Source organism: Glycine soja, chromosome 18 (assembly GCF_004193775.1).
Source record: "Glycine soja cultivar W05 chromosome 18, ASM419377v2, whole genome shotgun sequence".
NCBI lineage: Eukaryota > Viridiplantae > Streptophyta > Magnoliopsida > Fabales > Fabaceae > Glycine > Glycine soja.
This window is the reverse complement of record NC_041019.1, coordinates 18725938-18745788: the sequence shown is the minus strand read 5'-3', so window position 1 is coordinate 18745788 and position 19851 is coordinate 18725938. Positions and strand designations below refer to the sequence as shown.

At 34.0% G+C, this 19851-nt stretch overlaps 2 protein-coding genes and 1 long non-coding RNA gene across 7 annotated transcripts; 1 reads left to right on the top strand and 2 right to left on the bottom strand.

Annotated features, from left to right (window-relative positions):
• Window positions 1-3638: 3638 nt before the first annotated feature.
• LOC114396773 lies at window positions 3639-4961 on the bottom strand. Its single transcript, XR_003663333.1, has 3 exons — window positions 4607-4961; window positions 4194-4328; window positions 3639-4114 (listed from the first exon to the last, which is right to left on the bottom strand). It is a non-coding gene; the product is annotated as an uncharacterized LOC114396773 (long non-coding RNA).
• A 34-nt stretch (window positions 4962-4995) lies between these two features.
• LOC114396771 lies at window positions 4996-13064 on the top strand. Of its 5 annotated transcripts, none has more exons than XM_028358923.1 (9): window positions 4998-5503; window positions 6358-6516; window positions 7123-7200; window positions 7879-7962; window positions 9392-9481; window positions 9558-9701; window positions 11434-11541; window positions 12314-12365; window positions 12471-13064. In XM_028358923.1, exons 1-9 carry the CDS (start codon window positions 5192-5194, stop codon window positions 12497-12499), a joined length of 1056 nt encoding a protein of 351 aa, XP_028214724.1. In that variant the 5' UTR covers window positions 4998-5191; the 3' UTR covers window positions 12500-13064. The 5 variants fall into 5 exon arrangements, with proteins under 5 accessions (XP_028214726.1, XP_028214724.1, XP_028214722.1 ...); XM_028358921.1 differs by having other exon boundaries at window positions 9389-9481; XM_028358924.1 differs by having other exon boundaries at window positions 4999-5503; window positions 7882-7962.
• Window positions 13065-15300: 2236 nt separating this feature from the next.
• On the bottom strand, window positions 15301-17995 carry LOC114395138 (protein PLASTID REDOX INSENSITIVE 2, chloroplastic). The gene is made up of 3 exons (XM_028356846.1): window positions 17682-17995; window positions 17488-17583; window positions 15301-15707 (listed from the first exon to the last, which is right to left on the bottom strand). The coding sequence occupies exons 1-3, from the start codon at window positions 17904-17906 to the stop codon at window positions 15507-15509; spliced, it is 522 nt and encodes a 173-aa protein (XP_028212647.1). The 5' UTR covers window positions 17907-17995; the 3' UTR covers window positions 15301-15506.
• Between the last annotated feature and the right edge of the window lie 1856 nt (window positions 17996-19851).

The window sequence follows — 19851 nt, the reverse complement described above, 5'->3', positions numbered from 1 at the left end:
TTTGGTAAACATGTTTTGTGAAAAATCCATATGCTACTCAATTTTTGAAAAATCCTTTTCATACTTATCTTGATTAAGTCTTCTCTTGATTCTTGATTCTTGAGTCTTGAATCTTGAATCTTGATCTTGATTCTTGAAGCTTGATTCTTGAATTCATCCTTCTTCTTGAATCTTGAAGTGTTCTTGAACTTTTCCTCTTGAGTCTTGAATTGTTCTTGATTCCTTCTTGAACATCTTGAACTCATCCTTTGATTGACCTTTGAGCTTTTTGTCATCACCTTTGTCATCATCTTTTGTTATCATCAAAACATCTTTGAATCATTCTTGATTCACCATGAAGCTTTGCTTCTACAATATGCAGTATATGGCTGACCAGCAGGCGGCCAATCATAGGTGTCAGGTGCAACTGAATGAGAACTTTTACCAATACACCCTGCGTCAGCAAAGCCAGGATCCTAGCCCTTACTCATGGCCTACTCCCGAGTAGTTTGGGGTCACATTTGCATGGCCTGGAGATAGGTCCAATTTTCAAGCAAGGGCAGGACCTGTAGGGACCCCCAGAGATGAAGATGGAGCTCAGGAAGACAATGACATGGGCGATGTCATGGCCTTCTTCCTTTGAGGAGGCTGAGTCGCTTGGCCGAGATCGCTTAAAACTGTAAACTCGTCTTTATTCTATTTTTATCGCTTTCAATATTTGTTTGTTATCTCATTGTGATAGAACTTGTCTTTATTTTATCGCTTTCGGTATTTTTTTGTTATCTCATTATGATGAACCTTTATCGCTTCTAGTATGTTGACGTGTTATTTCATTATGATGGAACTCGTCTCTAATTTATCGCTTCCATCATGTTGTCGTGTTATTTCATTGTGATAGTTTGTTTGAAGCGAGAAAACTAAACAAAAAATAAAACAGGGGTTTTGTGTATGGTTTCATTTCATTCACGCGCCTTGTGTTCCTTTGATAAGTGTGATCTCGGGTAACAACTTTGCCTAGATTACAAACTTCTTCTAAAATAAACTAAAACTAGTATGCTTTTGAAAAAAAATGATCGCCATTTTTCTTTGGAAAATTCACGGATCAAAACACCAAAGGTTTTTGAAGAAAAGAAATGTTCACCTAGAGGGTGAAAACAACAAAAGATTTTCCCGAATGCCAAAATGGACTCAAATGTTTGTATGCCTTGATAAAAGCGATCGTTGAAACACTGGTTTGGCCTGAATATGGAAACAAATCCTAAGCCTTAGTGTTTGCATGGCCACAAAGCCATATATTTGAGTGTCCACATGGATATGTGCTATGATTAATTTTGCATGAATTTATAATTATCATAATATCCATTTCATGGAAATGATTTGGGCATTCCCTGCTTTCTGAGCCATTGGCCAAACAGATGTCCCAATATCCATTATGTTCTACCACTTGCAGGCTTTTTGAGCCAAACATTGACTGTTTGCCTTAACATGGACCTAGAATGGAAATTTCCAACCTTACTCTGGGATGAGAGAGCAGGAGGGTCTTCCAAGCGAAGCTTCTATTATCTTGGGTTAGAGGTGTTCGTCAAAACAAAAAAAGAAAAGTAAAAGAAAAAGAAAACACAAAGAACAAAAACAACAAGGAAAGAAAGCAAAAGAAAGAATTAGTCAATCAGAGATAAAGAATTGCAAAGGAAAATAGAAAAGATAAAAAAAAAAGGGGGAAGTTCTTTGAACCAGACAATGTCTGAATCAAATGTGCAGAATTGTCGAAAAGAAAAGGAAAAGAGAAGGGCAATAATAACTTGGTTAAAACCCAGGGGATGTGTAAAGTGGTCACCTATTTTAGTTACAAACCAAATATTTGTGTTTGCTCCTGTCCCACACCAAACAAAAAGGAAAAGGGGATAGAAAGGGGAAAGAACAACCAAAGCCAAATTTCCTACCAAAATCCAACCTTATAAAGTCCTATTGATCCATGATGATTATGCATATGTATCTTTGATTTGATGGGAAATGACTTGCAAAGTCAATCTATGACACATCTGTGGTTTGGGATTAAGATGAAACACTTGCCTGTGTGAGACTTTATACACCTCGAGCAGTTTTCCTCTATTCGGTTGGACCCAATGTTTCTTTTAATGTTCTTTTAGAAACGAAATGCTAATGTCTTAAATCTCATTTTTGGTTATGAGAAATTCTATCTGCATGCTTTCATTTCCCATTAGTCACATTGTTTTTCTTCCAAAAAAAAATGTATGTTGTTCTGATCGGTTTGGGGGTTTGTTTCTTTGTTAAGCATGTTCACGTTTTAGTGAAAGATTTCAAGACTATCAGAGTCTTTTGTCAAGACTATCAAAGTCTTCTTTACTTTTCAAAGACTATCAAAGTTTGTTGTCTTGCAGAGACTATCAATGTCTTCTGCCCTTTACTTTTCAAAGACTATCAAAGTATGTTGTCTTGCGGAGACTATCAATGTCTTCTGCCCTTTACATTTCCAAAGACCATCAGAGTCTTTTGTCAAAGACTATCAAAGTCTTCTTTACATTTTCAAAGACTTCAATGTCTTTTGTCAAGACTATCAAAGTCTTCTTTACGTTTTCAAAGACTTCAATGTCTTTTGTCAAGACTATCAAAGTCTTCTTTACTTTTCCAGGACTATCAAAGTCCTTTGTTGAGACTTCAATGTCTCCTTTACTTTTTTTTTAAAAAAAGGGGCTATCAATGTATTTTGTCAAGACTTCAATGTCTTCTTTACATTTTAAAGACTTCAACATCTTTTGTTTGGTGTACCTGATACTTCATACATTCATTCTTTTGACAGGTTTCATTGCTTGGGTTTTTTGCTAGTTGCCAGTCAGATGGCAAGATCGATGGGGTGAAATTAGTGTCTTTATCTTTACTTAGCTTTTCATTTTCAATAAAAGATAAGTAAAGAGGGGCAACTATCAGACCCTAATTTTGTCTGGGGACTATCATTCGCCAACGTTTTGATTCTCCCTTGCCGAATTGAGTTGTTTGACACCAGTTGTTGCGCAAGACGGGAGATTATTCGACGTTCCGGTAAAGAATATGGACAATACCCGAATGGGAGGGCAAAAGGGTCATTCTAAGGCTTTTTCTGACTCCTGGCTCGCTTGGGCCCCCAAATAACTTAGGGGTGAAGTAACCAGCTCGCCTAGGCGAGCAAGGTTACTTCAGGTTGAAGCAACAGCTCGCTTGGGCGAGCTGCAGACCAACCAAGTCCCCTTATTTCCTATAAATAGGCGTGAGGGGGCTGAAGAAAGGGTTCAACTTTCAAACATTGAAAGGATTTAGTAAAATTTGAAGAGAAGAAGAAGAAGAAAAGAAGAAAAAACGAGGCCGAGGCGTTACCGAATTGCGGTCGTAATCGACTTCTACATTGTTCTTCGTTCGTCGTCTGGTTAGTATTTATTTTAAATTTTTGAATTCGATATATGTACCCTTAGGGGTCCTCTTTGTTGCTTTGCACATCTTCATCTCATTCTTCTACCATCTGTAATCTCATTTCTTTTGATAAAGTGAGTTTTGACCAGTTATTTACATCACCAATCATCTTTTAATGAGTTTGAAGTTTAATAAGTGAAATCAAGTTAAAATCAACATGTAACCGAGCTTTTTATCCACAAAAATCACTTGAATTCGTTCAAGGTTCAAAGCCTTAACGGTCTCTTCCATTCTTGTTGGTTAAAACAAACCTTTCAAAAGTTTAAAATCAACTCGACACACAACTTTCTCGCTTTTAAAGAACTACGTAGGTCTGAATTCCTCATCACACTTGAGAATACGTAAGAGCAAAGGCAACACCCTTTGTCGACCCCAAAAAAATAAAGGAACATAAAAAGGGAAGATAAATAATATTGAAGTCATGATTTTGCACACTCGATTAAAGGTTGTCGTCCCTTGTGACGGACGCGTGAGATGCTAATACCTTCCCCACACGTAAATAACTCCCGAACCCTTATTCTTCAAATTCGCAGACCCTCTTTGGTTTTTTTAATGTTTTGCTCAAATAAACATTGGTGACGACTCTCACGTGTTTTCCTTCTTGGAAGACACACCCTCGAGTCTTGCATCGCCCTCCCGTTGAATGGTAGGTTGCGACAGTAACAAACACCTACAATGCAATCCATACAAGTTTAGTCTTCAAGGGACATTCATTTACTTACTTTAATAACAATAAATCATATTAATACCTAAGAAGTATTGAAGGCATCAGAACAATCAACGTATTGATGTAGATCAGGTTCCTCTTCATTTTCTTCACTTTTTTCATTCATATTAACTTCTTCTGACATTACAATATCATGCATCCACTGATTTTCGTCCATCTTAACAAAACATGAAAAAAAATTCAATGACAAACAAACAACCCCTAAAAGGTATAAATAAATTATGAAACTATACGTATTTAAAAATATTTTAAATAATAATAGTAATTAGTTTTAAAAAACAATAAAACAAATGTTTAAAAAAGTTAAATAAAAATAGAACTAACGGATTGACAATCCATATGTTTCTTACGGATTGTCAATCCATAAAACTTATGGATTATCAATCCATAAATTATATATGCAAAAAAGAAGTAGATCAAAGAGAAGTACTTTACCTTCGCTGTTAACAGCCAAACCAACCACCACCACAACCATCACTTGCTGACGAATCACCGTAACACTTGCACCTCGACCAAAGTGGACACAACAACGAAGGACCTCTCCTCTCACCAGAATGAATGAGCACAAAGCAAATGCAACAGAATGAATGAGTGAAGAAGGCAAAAGGAGGAAGAAGAAATAAGCAGGGGTATTTCTGGAATTTCGAAAATATGATGGGTGCACAAGCAAAATGCTGGGTGAACAAAGTAAAAGCCTCAAAATGATCATGGATGATTCATGGCTCAATAGATCCTGGGCCAACTTTTCATCAAAACAGAAACCCGACCCGTATAACGTTGGATAGCAAAACGCCAAACCGCTCTTTGCCCAACACCCCACACTCTCTCTCTCTCGTCTTCCTTCGTCTTCCACTCTCACACAACTCCCAACTTCCAATTCACAAAACCGTCACTATTTACCAACCCACTTCACTTCCCCCACTCAACAACAGTCGATTCCATTCCACAATGCATTTTCCCCCACTTTCCCAGCAACCAAACAGCACATAATTCCTTCCAACTCGAGCCTCTTTCTCTGTCATGTACCGCTTGTCGCAGCTTTCATCGTACACCGCCTCTATAGTCGGAAGCACCGTTCGACTCATCGCGAACCGCTCCCTGCACCACCAGTGCTGCTCGTTACCGGCGAAACCAGAGTATCGCGGAATTAGGTCTTTCCGTTCAGAATTCGCGGTGACCACTCGGTGCTACTCCGCCAAAAAAGGACGCAAAAGCAAGGTGGAGCCTGAAGCGATGAAGCAGGAGAAGGACGCTTTCTACGTCGTTCGGAAAGGGGACGTTGTTGGAATCTATAACAGTCTCGCTGATTCTCAGGCTCAAGTTGGATCTTCCGTAATTTCTCTTCCCAACCTCATCATATAATTATGTTGAGTTCAATTTTTTAATATGACTTTTAAATGATTATTGAAAAGTCAACAATCTTATCCTACCTGATAAAATGTGATTGGATGATACTATAAGGACATTTAGTTAAATTCAATCTTTTTATAATCTTGTTTATAAAATGTTGGAGTTTCTGTCATGATTGAGTATTTCTGACTGTTTTGAAATTTTATTAGGTAGCAAAGTTAAAAAGTGAGGAAAGTGTTTGATTGAAAGTTGAAACTGTAGGTGGCCTGATTAACAGCTATTTTGTTTTTGGGCAAATTACATTGATACCCCTCTTGAAATTTCACACCATACACCTCCTGCCTTTTTAATGCAAATAGTAAACCTCCTTACACAGGTTAATGTGTTTCTTGGGGTAAGGGTACACAGTAAATGTATTTCAAACAATTAAAGGGAGTTACTGTAGGCATTAGAAAGTCATGGATATTGAATGAAATTTCAAGAAACTACAAGAAGTGTTAGTGTAATTTGCCATTATGTTTCTGATCTTTGTGAGCAGGACTTTTCTTTGTTAGCATTCAAAATTCAAATTACATGAAGTGTCAGTGTATTTTGCCATTATGTTTCTGATCTTAGTGAGTATGATCTTTCTTTGTTAGCATTCAAAGTTCAAATTGCGTATTTTTTTATATTTTTCTCTTTTTTAGGCTGCAACAGTCTTACTTCATTCCAATGCATGATTATTATCTGTTTGATTGGATGCAGTGTGGGTATATTGTGTTCTGTGCTTGAGGATGAGTTATTTGTTTTTCCTGCCATAAGCTAAATATATGCTTCTTTTTTGTGTCACTTGGCAGGTATGCAATCCTCCTGTTAGTGTGTACAAGGGATACTCGTTGTCAAAGGACACTGAGGAGTATCTTGTCTCGCATGGACTGAAGAATGCTTTATACACAATTAGGGCCACTGATTTGAAAGAGGATTTGTTTGGCATGCTTGTTCCTTGCCCTTTACAGGTAAACAGCTGTTACAATGCATTTAATTTTTAATTCTTTTCAGCAAATGCATCTTCTGTCAAAACAATAGGATGGGAAAAGGTTACCATTAGATGTATATCCCTGATCTCAAAGTCCATATCCTTAATTGTGATTTTATGATGTTTACTAACTCAATAAAGAGGAATTTGAATTGATAACATGATGTGCTCTCATAATTTAAATATCGTTCACATTCATATTAGCAGCACATTGTTGATTGATGGAGTATTTCCTTTTTACCTTGATATTCTAACAAACAAGACAAAGTTATATATAGAATTCTTTAAACATGTTGCATGTTGCATGTTGCAGTGCATTATCCATTATTCATAGTTTCATACTAGGTTTTGTTCCTTCTTGATTACAAATATACATTACCCATTTGTGGTTATATCATGAAGAAGTAGGTAGCAGGTTGTTGTATTTTGTATTTAAAAAGTTCGCTGATAAAGATATTCTATATTTATAGAAGGTGCATTTCTGTTCCCTTGACTTTTGTTTTCTCCCTAGATACCCTCTAAATATCCTTTTAAGTTTGAGGTTTATTAATCAAGCAAATCAGAACATCTATTATGTATGTCTCAGGAACCTTCTACCAAAGAGAGCACATCAAATAAGGATGTATCTAAGAAGAGATCTTTGGGAGTGCTTGGACAAGATGAGGTGAGTTCAGCACAATTTGGAACTACAACATGCTTATCAGGAAGGCAAAGATCCAGGGGTTATACATCTGTTACTAAGATGTTACATTTGGCATTTATTTTATAAATTATGAATTTGTTATCACTTTTGTTACAATAATCAGTATCGCATGCATCTCTATCAATTCTATAACTTCCATTTGGGAGATGTAATATCCTTGTTATTTTAGGTAGCTGTTTTGACACCCTCCCAAACTTTGTTTTCTTTCAACTGCCTTTGTAAATCATAACTTATAATTGACTGCAAGGGATTGCATATCATGGAATCTTATAATTGTTGTGAAGCATTGTATACACACTTAAATTATACCTATAAGATGATGGTGATGTGTAATTGACAGTGCTGTGTATGTCAGTAAAATAATTACTTATTAAAAGGCTTAGATCATGTTTGGTAATAAGTAATAAAAGGATTATGGGTACTGCCTTACTGGACTATCAGCTCAGCTGTATTGGATACTAAACTTGATTTTCAGCAATAAAACCTTCATCCTAGAGTCTAAAGTCAATTGTAACATGAGAAAATGTTGTGGATCTAAGTGAAATATCTGTGAAACCAGTTGTTTTTACTTCAGTCAACTGTCTAAACTTGTTTTTATTGTAAATGTTTTAATATATTTGAGATTCTTTATTTGCTTAGCAGAAAGTAATATCTGAAGATCCCTTGAGAAAGCAAGTCAAGTTAGATCATGCTGCTGTGGCTGAAGCACCTTTACATGCAACTGTAAGTGGAAATGATACCGATGCAGGTGTTGTCATTTAACCATTAGTATTTTAATCAGTAAACCAACTGGTGATAGCCAGGGCCAATCACATTATTTGTTGCTTTCCATTTTAACTGAAAAGTCAGGTTTTATGGAATGGTCTATGTTACATGGATACAGGTACAAGTATTGGGCACAAAACGATATGTAAGGCAACTTTTAAAATAAAATAGGATATGGATATGACAATATATATTAAGTAAATATTTATGTCTGTCTTATATTTTATTAATTTATTTTTCTATATTCCTTATTTTTTGCTCGATATAACCAATGCTTATACTTTATACTGATCTGTCATCATTATTGTATTATTATCCTAGCCAAATAAAAGGATTTTTTTTGGGTTTGGTTTCTCAGTGACACTGTAAACGTTTTGGCAGTAGGTGTTGGGACCACTTCAACAAGGGGAATAGTTGGTTTTTTTGTTGTTGTTTTAGTGTGTTCACCTTGTACAGACTACTTCTATCTAATACATATCTGATCTTTAGCCTTCCGAAAAAAAATCTGTCTGTATCCCAAAAACAAAATGTATATAGGAGGTTAAAATATAAAATATCCAAGTTTTGATATGGAGGAAGCCACCAGTTTTCGGTATGGTACAATACAGATATGTTGCCAATTTTTGGTATCTGTGCATCAGAGGGAGTGGTCAAATGAAGGTGCTGCCGTCATGGCTACTTGGTCTTGTCATTGCTCCTTGAGGATGTTGATTAAAGTATTGGCTAAAATGAATGAACATAACCCCTTCCAATTATAGGTCAATTGTAGAAAGAGAAATTTTGTTTCTTATTATCTCACTCTGTGAAAACTATATGAAAGTTTGTGGCCTTCTTTACACCATATTCCATAATTATCTTTTTTCTTTAGTTGGAATTTGTCCACTGATACACATCCTGCCACCCATGTTATTGTGTGATTGCATAATTTTTGTATTATGTAGCAATGCTCTTGCAAGAAACCTCCATGTGGATCAGAACTCCGTAAACTTGCAAACTATTAGGGATAGTCTAAACTTAACCACTTGTTTGTGTACAGAAAATGCCCTTGTAGGGAGTCAATATGCACACTTTGGCAAATTGATGGAGCCAAGTTGCTGAGTTTTGAACCATGGTTTTTTTCAATTGATTTATAGTTGAAGGGGCTTCCATGCATTTTAGCCAAAAATATGGGGTAACAATCAGGGATACTTACATTATTTCTTACTTATCATTTTAAATGCAGACTAAATTTATAGAGTGGTCATTGGATTTCTCTCTACTTGCTATTGTTGATTTGTGTAATCTTTGATTATGTTTTATGATTTATCTACTCATTTGATGTTTTTAAATCTCTAATAGTCATCTATCCTTTTTTGGTGAATCATAGTTATCTTCTCTTGTGCAGCAGACTTGTTTTGTTGAGTTTGATGGTGCGTCAAAAGGAAATCCTGGAAAAGCTGGTGCTGGGGCTATTCTACGAGCTAATGATGGAAGTTTGGTATACAATTGATGTTTCTGTTTTAGTCATCATTGGCGTACAACTATAATCTCTTTTAACTATTTTTACTTTAAAGATTTGTAGATTGCGTGAAGGTGTGGGTATAGCAACAAACAATGCTGCTGAATATCGTGCAATGATATTGGGAATGAAATATGCTCTTAAAAAGGGATTTACTGGTATTCGTATCCAAGGTGATTCCAAACTTGTTTGCATGCAGGTTGGCCATTTTATATTCTTCTCCATGTTGTTTTATTCTAATTTCTAACATTATTAAATGTTTAATGACATTTACACCCCTTCACTTTTGTATTTATGTCTTAGGATTCTATATCTAATTGCTCTTTTAAAGCTCTTTGATATAAATATTCACATGAAAACTATATGTAAAATAAAACTAGTGCGGTGTTTCAACACCCCACTCAACTCTTCAACCTCCCACCATTCCCAATTACGTTGGTGGTTCCACTTCAAATGCACTATTGACAGCAAGCTACTCATCTGAACCAATTTTAGAGACACTACAGAATAACCTTGGCAAACTCAACAGTCAATGAAAAGGTGGGCTGGTACATGTTTTCATGATATCCACCTGAACATGGGAGATTGAGTATATGACTCTATGTGCACCTCAGACCTAGCTGGCAATATTCTTCCGTTTTCACTATTAGCCACAAATTATGCTAGGCATATTTTGTCCTCTACCAAATTTTAGAGGAAATTGACGAAGTTACCTAGACCTTCCACCAAATGCCAAAATTCACAATGTCATGCTTGAGAGTTTACTCAAGCCCCACTTTGGTCCACCATTGTCAATTCTCTACCTGCTGAAATTGTTGACAAGGATCCAGTCCTTGAAAAAACACTTGCAATTCTTGATTGGTAATGGGTTGATCATGCTGATGGATCAAAACAGCAGTTGATCCAGTGGACTGGGGTTCCCTCTTAAGAAGCCTCGTAGGAAGACTACTAATGCTGCTTCAAGGCCCTAAAGAACAATCAGAAATAGAAGAGGGAGGAAATAATATTTCCAACTTGAGGAATTTTTAATGCCCCTGTCTTCTATTTCTTATCCATCTGCATCCCTAACAGTCATTGTACATCTCTGGATTGAGTCAGTACCTGATATTAAATTTAGGGAATGAAAATATGATTAGTTACATTACAGCTTTCCACCCTCTGTGGTTTGACTTGAAATCACTTGTCTCCTAATGGGTATATAACTTGAAAGTTTGCCACCCTGTACTTCATACTGCTATCAGTTTTCACATTCTTACCTGAAGTTTTGTTTTTCCTCTCCATTTGGCAACAGCTAACTGCGTGTAATTGGCAAATTTGCACTGAGTTGAGTACACTTTGAACACATTTCATTCTAGTAATGTACCACAATGAGCGAGTAAGCGTGTGAAACCCATTTCAGAATAATGAAAACAGAGCACTGAAATAATCAAATATGATGTGTTCAGCAGCACTCCTTGAGTTAATTTTCATTTAACAATTTAAGCTTATCCTACTATTCAGTTTCCTTGTTGAGAATTTGGGAAACAAAAACAAAATAGTAAAATCATTAATGAATTGCTAGACAATGTTATGCATATTGGTGAATACAGATTTGCACAATTTCATGCATGCATTGCATGATTTGAAGTCATTTACAATTTCATCATATGATATGAATCGGTGGCTTGCTGAATTGTATCTAATTGGGTGATTGAGTCGTAAATAGTGTGACTCTAACAACTAGGAATTTGGGGTAACTACATGACAGCATACTGTAATTTTTTTCCATTTGATAATATTAACCAAGTACAGGGACCAGCATTTGATTTCATCTACGATCTCCTTAGCTTCTAACCTCGTTTCTTTTGCAAGTGTTTGGTCACTGTCTCACTGATTTCTATAATTTATTGTTTGTTTCTCTTCAATTTTCTCATGCTACCGCATTTAAACAGATTGATGGTTCCTGGAAGGTCAAGAATGAAAACTTGTCTACATTGTATAATGTGGCAAAAGAACTCAAGGATAAATTTTCCTCATTCCAGATCAGTCATGTTCTAAGGGTAGGTATAGTTTACTGAGCTATTTATGTATATGGAATATTTTTGGGCTTTATATTAGCAATTTTTAAATTCCTTATAGCATGTTTGGTATAACTTAAATATGGAGAAATAATTGTTTATTTTTCAAAAGCTTTCTTAACAAACAGGAAAAAGTAAGTTATTATATTTTCAAAATAAGCCAAACCAAATGCACACCTGTAAACTATCTTAAAAGAGAGAAAATAATTGTTCACTATAAAACTGACAAAAATGAGAAATGAAGCATAAAAAACAGATAAAAATGCAATAAGGTAATGTTTTCTGTAACCTCTTAAAGGTGTGATTTCCTCCTAAAAGATTTTTGTGTGTGTGAAACACAAATAAGTTGTATGAACATGTTCAACCCTAAGGGCCATCCCATTAATTATTTAACACTAAAAGAATTCAATGAAAGAAGGATTGTTTATTGCTCTGTTATGGTACAGAACTTTTGGATTGAATTCTATATATGCACCATCACCTCTCTAGTTGAGTATGTTTTTCTAATATCAATTTGTTGATGACTTGATGAGCAATATTTCCTTGATGCTAAACTCAACCATATCCTGAATTTTGTTTGTTAATTGATTGGTTTTCCCTTTTGGGAACTATGTATTATAATAAATCCCTTCTTTACTTTGAGATTTTTTGTGGAAGGATAAGAGTCTTGCATTTCAATATTATATCCGTACAAGATTTCTGAAGGTTTTATTTAAGCATTTCTTTAAAATAACTTTCTGTTTCCCTTGTCAAGAACTTCAACTCTGACGCTGATGCTCAAGCAAATTTGGCCATAAATCTTGCAGGTGAGGTCATGAGAATCTTTAATATTTGTCAGTCTTTATATTTATTCATCTTTTTATGTGTATGTGCATGTATTTGATTATTCCAAGCTTTCTATGCTTCTACAGATGGCCAAGTTCAAGAAGAGTGTGTGTAATTCACTCATGGCAGCTGATGATTATGTTTTGGGTTTGTTGCAGAACACGTCTGCAATTTACAGATTAGTCCTAAGAATTGGCGACCCAGTTATTTAGAACTCAAACCCTAAGAATGAATTATTTTGAATTAGTTCTCTTCTGGTCCTGACTCAACTTTTAACCGCAGCATTTTCAATTTCCATAAATTTTTTCCGCATGAAGGATTCCCATTAGGACTTATCAACACTGCAATCACATAAAGTTAGAGTTTGTCATTTTCATTCTTGAGCATATGGAAGACCAGAATATCTTACAGTCTACAGCAAACATGATTCTTGTTCAATAACACTAATATTATCATACGTCTTAGTTGAAAGTGCTGTTTCATTAACTTTTTGTATCTATTCGGATTCTTTCTACTGGGTTTTAATACAGTTACATTTCCAAGACTCAAGCTCAGACCAAGTTAGAATAGCCCCCTGCCAACTGATTTACATTTATTTTTTTGTTACAACTGATTTACATGCTCAGTGGTGTTTCATTAATTGTAATACTAATATTTTATAATTAATATTGTTATCTGCATACAACTCTTGAATGTGGAATCAATTTGTTGGGAGTTATATTACGGTTATGCATTGATGTGGATCAGCTTATATAGACACCATTCCCTGCCTGTCATGAGTGAATAGTGCTTTCGAATGTTTCCTGCATCCGGGCTCCAAAGGGAATATTATCATACAACTATTAGCCATGGGCGTCAAATTATGTTGTGTATGAGTTGAAGTAAGGTTGTACCCAGTCTTATCCGACTCGGCTTGAACCGGTGGTTTGACCCGAGAACCAATCACATGGTTGGTCTGAGCTGCTTGTTCAAACGGGTTTGTAAGTGACTTAGCCTAACTCGGGTGACTCGTGTGAGCTGCTTGTTCAAACGGGTTTTTAAGTGACTTGGCCTAACTTGGGTGACTCGGCTGATTTTTCTAAAGAACCGACGATCTGCGAATCACAACAAATCAGTATCGGTTGGGCCGCAAACAAATCTCATCTCTAAACAAACCACACATTCAGACTTGTTACTCTTTTTAGCGAAATCGTTCATGAACATAGGTCAAAGATGGCGAAAGCAGAAATTAAACAAAAAGAGAAACCCTTAAAGCATAAACAAATGAGAGGAAGAAGCAGGTTGACAATCGATTCTCTGTTGTTGCGTAGCTGCGTTTTGCTATCCAAATTCGCCCTTCAGGTTGGACTAATTGGATTGGGCCCTATATTTTATAAGCTTTTTTTGCATAGAAACATTTTACAAGTTTTTGTTTCTTCACGTTTTATAAGTTTCTATATTGGTTAAATTTAAGTTTTTTATTTGTTTTTTAAATAAGCATGACATATAAACAAAATAAATAATAAATAATAATAATAGTAAAAAAACTAATAAATTATTTAAAGCACAATATATAATATAATAAACTAAATAATAGTAATAAAAAATTAAATAAAACATAACAGATGAATTTTAATTCTATTAATTTATTATGTTTTGAAATTATTTGATACTGTAATTTTTTATTTTTTTATTTTGTTTTTGCTTCAGTTTGTGTTGTAAAAGTCACTATTAGAGATGTTTGGATTAAAACTTTATTTGTGACTTTTTTTTTATAAAGACCTTGTTATTTTTTTAATTACCAGTTATGTCTAGGCAAAGGACTTGTGGATGAATTAACATAATTGGTATTATAAATTTGAGAATTTTTAAGGTATGATTTGATTCTTTTTCTATGGTGTTTTTACTACAAAAGTTTATATTATAAATTATTTATAATTTTTTAATATATTTTGAGTCATGCTAATCAACTTTTAACTCACTGGATTGATCCCTAATCCAATGATTCAGTACCCCGACCGGTCAAGGATCGATTCAAGTCTGATAACACTGATTGTACCTAAGATTGTAAAAGATCTGAAAGTGTTCTAGGAACATAGCAAATAGTGAATGCATCAAAAGTAAAGACAGATGTCAAAGTTTGGTTAGAGATCAAAGGTTCATACTTATCCTCTATCATAGGTTAAGATTATAATCATCATCGAATGTTTGAGTCTTCTTTTTTCGATACTAAAAAATTTAATTGAGTTGGATCCCAGGGACCCACTAGGATCAAGATAAACCTCAAGACTCAAAAAGCACTTACATAGGTACTTATAGATTATCTACCAATAAGATCATCACATCGATAGCAAGAATTGAACTCACGTCCTTGAGATATGAGTTTGGTCCTTCCCAACTGAATCAACCTTTGTTGGCATGCATGCATTGAAGATGTGATTAGTAGTTTATCGCTAACTATTGCAAATTGCATCCAGCCAAGCTTAACATGTCCATCTTATTTATAAATTTAAGTTATGAGGTGTGTCCATCCAAAATCGCTTTTTCCACATCCAAATTGCAATTTTGTACTCAATATTATTTGAGAAATGAGAAAAAGGGAAATGCATTGATAGTGTAAAAATAATAAACTGCTAAAACAGGATGGGAAAAGAAGTTTCATGTTCCTTTCCTCTGCTTCTAGTCCGCAACATCGAAACTTTCCTTTCCCAGTACAGTTGTAGCCTATCCACTTGAAAAAATAGCATGGCATAGTGTTTGAAATTGATGTTGAAACCAAAACACCTTTGTACTTGTTAAAATAATGTACCAAATGCTTCAAGCTCCATTTTACAAAACGCAAATAATTATGCTTCTATGTGTATCTTTTTTCACCAATTGTTCTAAATATGCATTTCGTTGTCCTTCTTAGTCCCAGTTTGTTTTAGACTTTTGGCGTAAGACAATTAACTTTTGCACTTTTTCAATAAAAAAATACACGTTCCAATATAATTTCTCTTAACTCTTTCAAAATCAATTCTATCCAACTCTATCCAAATACTAAACCGAACGGGCACTTAAGAAATAGATATCAAAACCGATCATTTAGGTCTCTTACAACATAAGCACCAGTTATAACGACTAAATAACATACAAGAGGTACCCTATTTTTTGTTGTTATCACCATTAGTCCATTCTTTCCAGTCTTTGTCAACATGATCTTGAGCCCACTTGATCGCAGCACGTGCAGCTTGTGGCCCACCAGGCAATCCTTGTTCATTTAGGGCATCGGCCATGTCAACGAAAGGAAGGACCAAGAGTGTACCAGGACCTCCATACTCGGAGTGTAAGAAAGTGCTGAAAATCTGTTTCAATTAAACATATATAATCACAATGAACAACAAGGTAAGTATGGACAATAATATTGAATTAGTCTATTGAAAACACAAGAAACAAAAATGGCGTTCAATCCCACACAGAATAAACTTCCAAAATGAATCAAACATTGAACAACAGAGTCATTTTATGCCAACAAAAGATGGAGACTGGCTACTTCTGGTTAGCATTTGAAATGTTTTGCAAGACAATGTAAGTTGAACAACATTCGGGCAATAAAAAAGACAAATTCTAAATGAACCCTTAATATGGAAATATTGATATAGTAGACAGATAAAAACCCATGTTCCCTGTTTTCTTTTCCAGGTTGTTTAAAAGTTCTTACATTGTCAATTCCCTAGTTTCATACACTTATGCAGGAATATTACTCGGCTTGTAAAATTTCATTACCTGCTAATGCCAATAGATGAAACCAGTGCAAGCTGCAAATTTCTGTAAACCAAACTAGAACACAACCAACCCTGTTCTATCCTCCATCTCATAATATTAGATATAAAGTTTTCAGAGATCTTCTACTGTAAGAAAAGTCTATCATAGGTTTCTTTAAATAAACAATCTCTTGCAAACATAGTTATCAATCTCAGTTAACAATTCATAGCAGCCAACCTCAAAAATGCAATAACAAAATAGCACATATTGGGATGACTGCTAATCTGAATTTTTATATACAAATTAAATAATTTTACCATATACATGTAAATGTTCAAAATTTAAATTACTCAAAATTCATGACATATTCATGATTAACAAATAACAAGGCCATGGGTTTTAAGCAAAACGTACAAGAAATAACAACAAAAATTCAAAAACAAACAAATTCAAAAGACATACTCATATTTCAAATACAAGACATCATAAACATTCAATAAAAAGTGAGGGAAGGGTGTTCCACGAAGAAAACAGAAGGGGTTAAGGGTTTAGAGTTAGACTTAGATGTGCAGGAAACTACATCCAATTAAGGATTTTTTTTAAATTCTGAAGGACTCAACAACGCTGTTTTAATTTTGAGGGCAAAATGAGTTTTCGAAAAGCCTCATTCAAGTGCTGTTATGGCCATAATTGTGGCCATTCAAAATTTGAAGTGCTGCCTATGGTCACTCCGCACCCCAATACCATGGAAGTGTATTGATGACTATGCTTCCAAAGTCAATAAATTGCCTAAGAGCTTACTACTTCATATGCTCAGGGCAACCTAAGGTAATATAGTTCTCATCACTTGTGACTAAGATCAGAAAAACCAAAAATTAAACCAGCAAATGTCAATGCAGAATCATTCATCATTTACTTCTCCAATAAAGGTGCACAAATACATTGCAATGTGACAAGGAAAGCTTTTAATGAGTGTTTAGCATGCTGAGGAATCATACTAATATCCAATTAAAATTATTAACTTTATTCTCACTCCCTATCTTCATCATAGTCAGTATGTGTTCTTTCCGAAAGAATTTTATTAAGATTTTACCAAATGGACCCTAAATGGAAAAAAAAAAAAAAAAGTCTTCCTAACCATTGTTGAGGCATTCGTTAAGGAACTAAAAGGAAAAAATATTGATTATATAAATCATAGAAGAAAGTGAAAAAAATCATGAACATGGCAATTTTTCTATCTCCTAATAAAAACATTTCCATTTAAGTTGCTTAAGGAATGCACTTAGGGCACTTGTTAGTATTTGCCAAAAAAAAATTATAACTCAACTCAACACAACAAAGTAAAGAAACAAACTAAAGAAAAGGGTAAAACCAACGAACCTCAGTGCAAATTCCTACAACTTCCTCAATTGATTCTCCATACATATCTTTCTTTGAAAGCTTTTTGAGAAGGTGGCTTTTGAATTTTTGAGTCTCCTGAAAAACCCACAAAACAAAAAGAAGGAAATTGGAACATGAAGTTAAATTTTATCACTTGATAAAGTGATAGAATGGAAGATAAGAGATAAACTCACGGCATCTGCAAATTCGGGAATAGGGTCTGGGAATTTGTACTCAGCGGCTCTTGTAACGAGCCTTTTGGTGGATGAAAATGGTAAAGTTGAGAACTTTCTTCTTCCCTTTACAGAAGGAAATGGGAAGCGTTGTTTACATGTGATTGAGTGGGTTTGCGCGAAGCACAATGAAGGAAATGAAGAAGAAGAAATGAGAAAGGATGCAAAAGAGGTGCAAGAAGTCATACTCCAAACCGCCTCCGTCTTCTTTATCTCTTCACTAGTTCCCTCTACTTCTATTCCTAAGCTCAAATACACAAATGTCCCACTCAACACCCAACTGTTGGGTTCATCTTATATAATAAATCATTATTATATTTATAATCTACTAAAATTTATTTATTAGTATAACTTTTAATGTATTTTTTTAATTTATAAAGTATATGGTAGTAAAAATATATATAAATTTTTAAAAATTTAATATATAGAGAGACATATAATTAAGAAAGCTTATATCCAAATAATTAAAGGAGTGAATTAGGCGGAGGATAAAATGATAAAAGAATTAAAACTAAATCTTAAAGTTATGCAATTTTTTTAAAAGTAATTACATGATTATTAAATAATTTTTTATTTTAAATATATATTAAAACTCTCTTTTTAATATTTAACATAAATGTATAGTAAGACAAGAATTTAAGATTTTTTATTAAACTAAAACGTCTTTACATTAAAGAATAGATAAAGAAAGAGTTAAGAATAAAAAAATGAACATTAATTTATATTGATTCACTTCATATTATCCAATCTTCGACAAGCTTGCTAAGATTTTTAGTATGACAATTTCAAAATATAAGAATAACATAATCATATATTGTTCAGGTTTTTTTTTTCACGTCTTTCTAAATTTAAAATCCAAGTATTATTTGATACAAGTTACTTTAACCTTCACTCTCCTTTATAGAAAGAAAGAAAAGAAGCAACTATCACTTAAAGTAATATAAGACAATATGAGATAATTTCTTTAAGTCTTTCTACTAAAAATATGTAATAAACGCATTTCAAAAGAAGAGCAAATTAGACTCACATCTCTTAAGCTAATTTCGAATTATATGTAACACAACTCTTTTTCTTATTCTTGCACTAACCCCCCTTAATCTTCAAAAACATTAAACTAACACCCCCTTATATATTATACTAGAGAAATGTTGTATCATCCCACTTCATCTTCTTACAAAATCTTCCTACTACCTTTTATGGTAAGTATTGAATGAAAAACAAAAGCATTTAATGTCTTGAAAATATAAAATATTTAACGTTGGATCAGGTTGAGAATCTAGAGAGGGGTCAATAGATTCTTTCAAAAACTTTACCAATTCGTTCTTAACACCGATTAAAAACATCCTTTTAAATCAATCAAAAGTTTCTTCAAATCTTTAGAAAAACAGAAACTCCAGTGCTTAAAACATGTGTAAAAGAAGAATCTATTATGAGGCTCTTGAGATCAATTCCACTACCAAGATGATTACAAGACTCAAAGTTATTGAGAATAAGAGAAACACACTAGATTTTATATTGGTTCAGTCCAATCCAGACTTACATCCAGCTGTTCTAAGTCCTCTTAGAACTTTCATTATATAGAAAACACAAGTATAAACAATATGCACACACCATTTTTTAATAGAAATCAAATCTTTCTCTTGAACCCTATAAGAAAAAATTCAGAATTGAAACTTTATCAATTCTCTAACATCCTTAGTAATCCTAACCAAGAACCACAATCTAAAAGAATAAAAGATAAAGGATTGAAAACACATGAAATGTGTAGATCTTTAATCTTCAATTTTTCTTCACAAGATGATAAATTCATGATAGTAAAATGAATGATTCTTTGTTCAACTTTAATCTTCAGACTAATTACAATGTTATTCTTTTAGAAGACTCTTTGAAATATTTTTCTCTAAAACTAAATGAATTAGGAGTCTCTCATAAAGAAAACACATAGGGATATTTATGAAATTTCAACAGTTAAAACAAATATAATCGATTATAAAATCAGGTAATCAATTAATTCGTCAAAATCTCCTTTGTTTTGCATTTCTAGAAACTGGTTAATCAATTATACAAAAGGATAATTGATTAATTTGTTTCAGTCTGGAAATTTATGTTCCTTTTATGCTAACTGAATAAC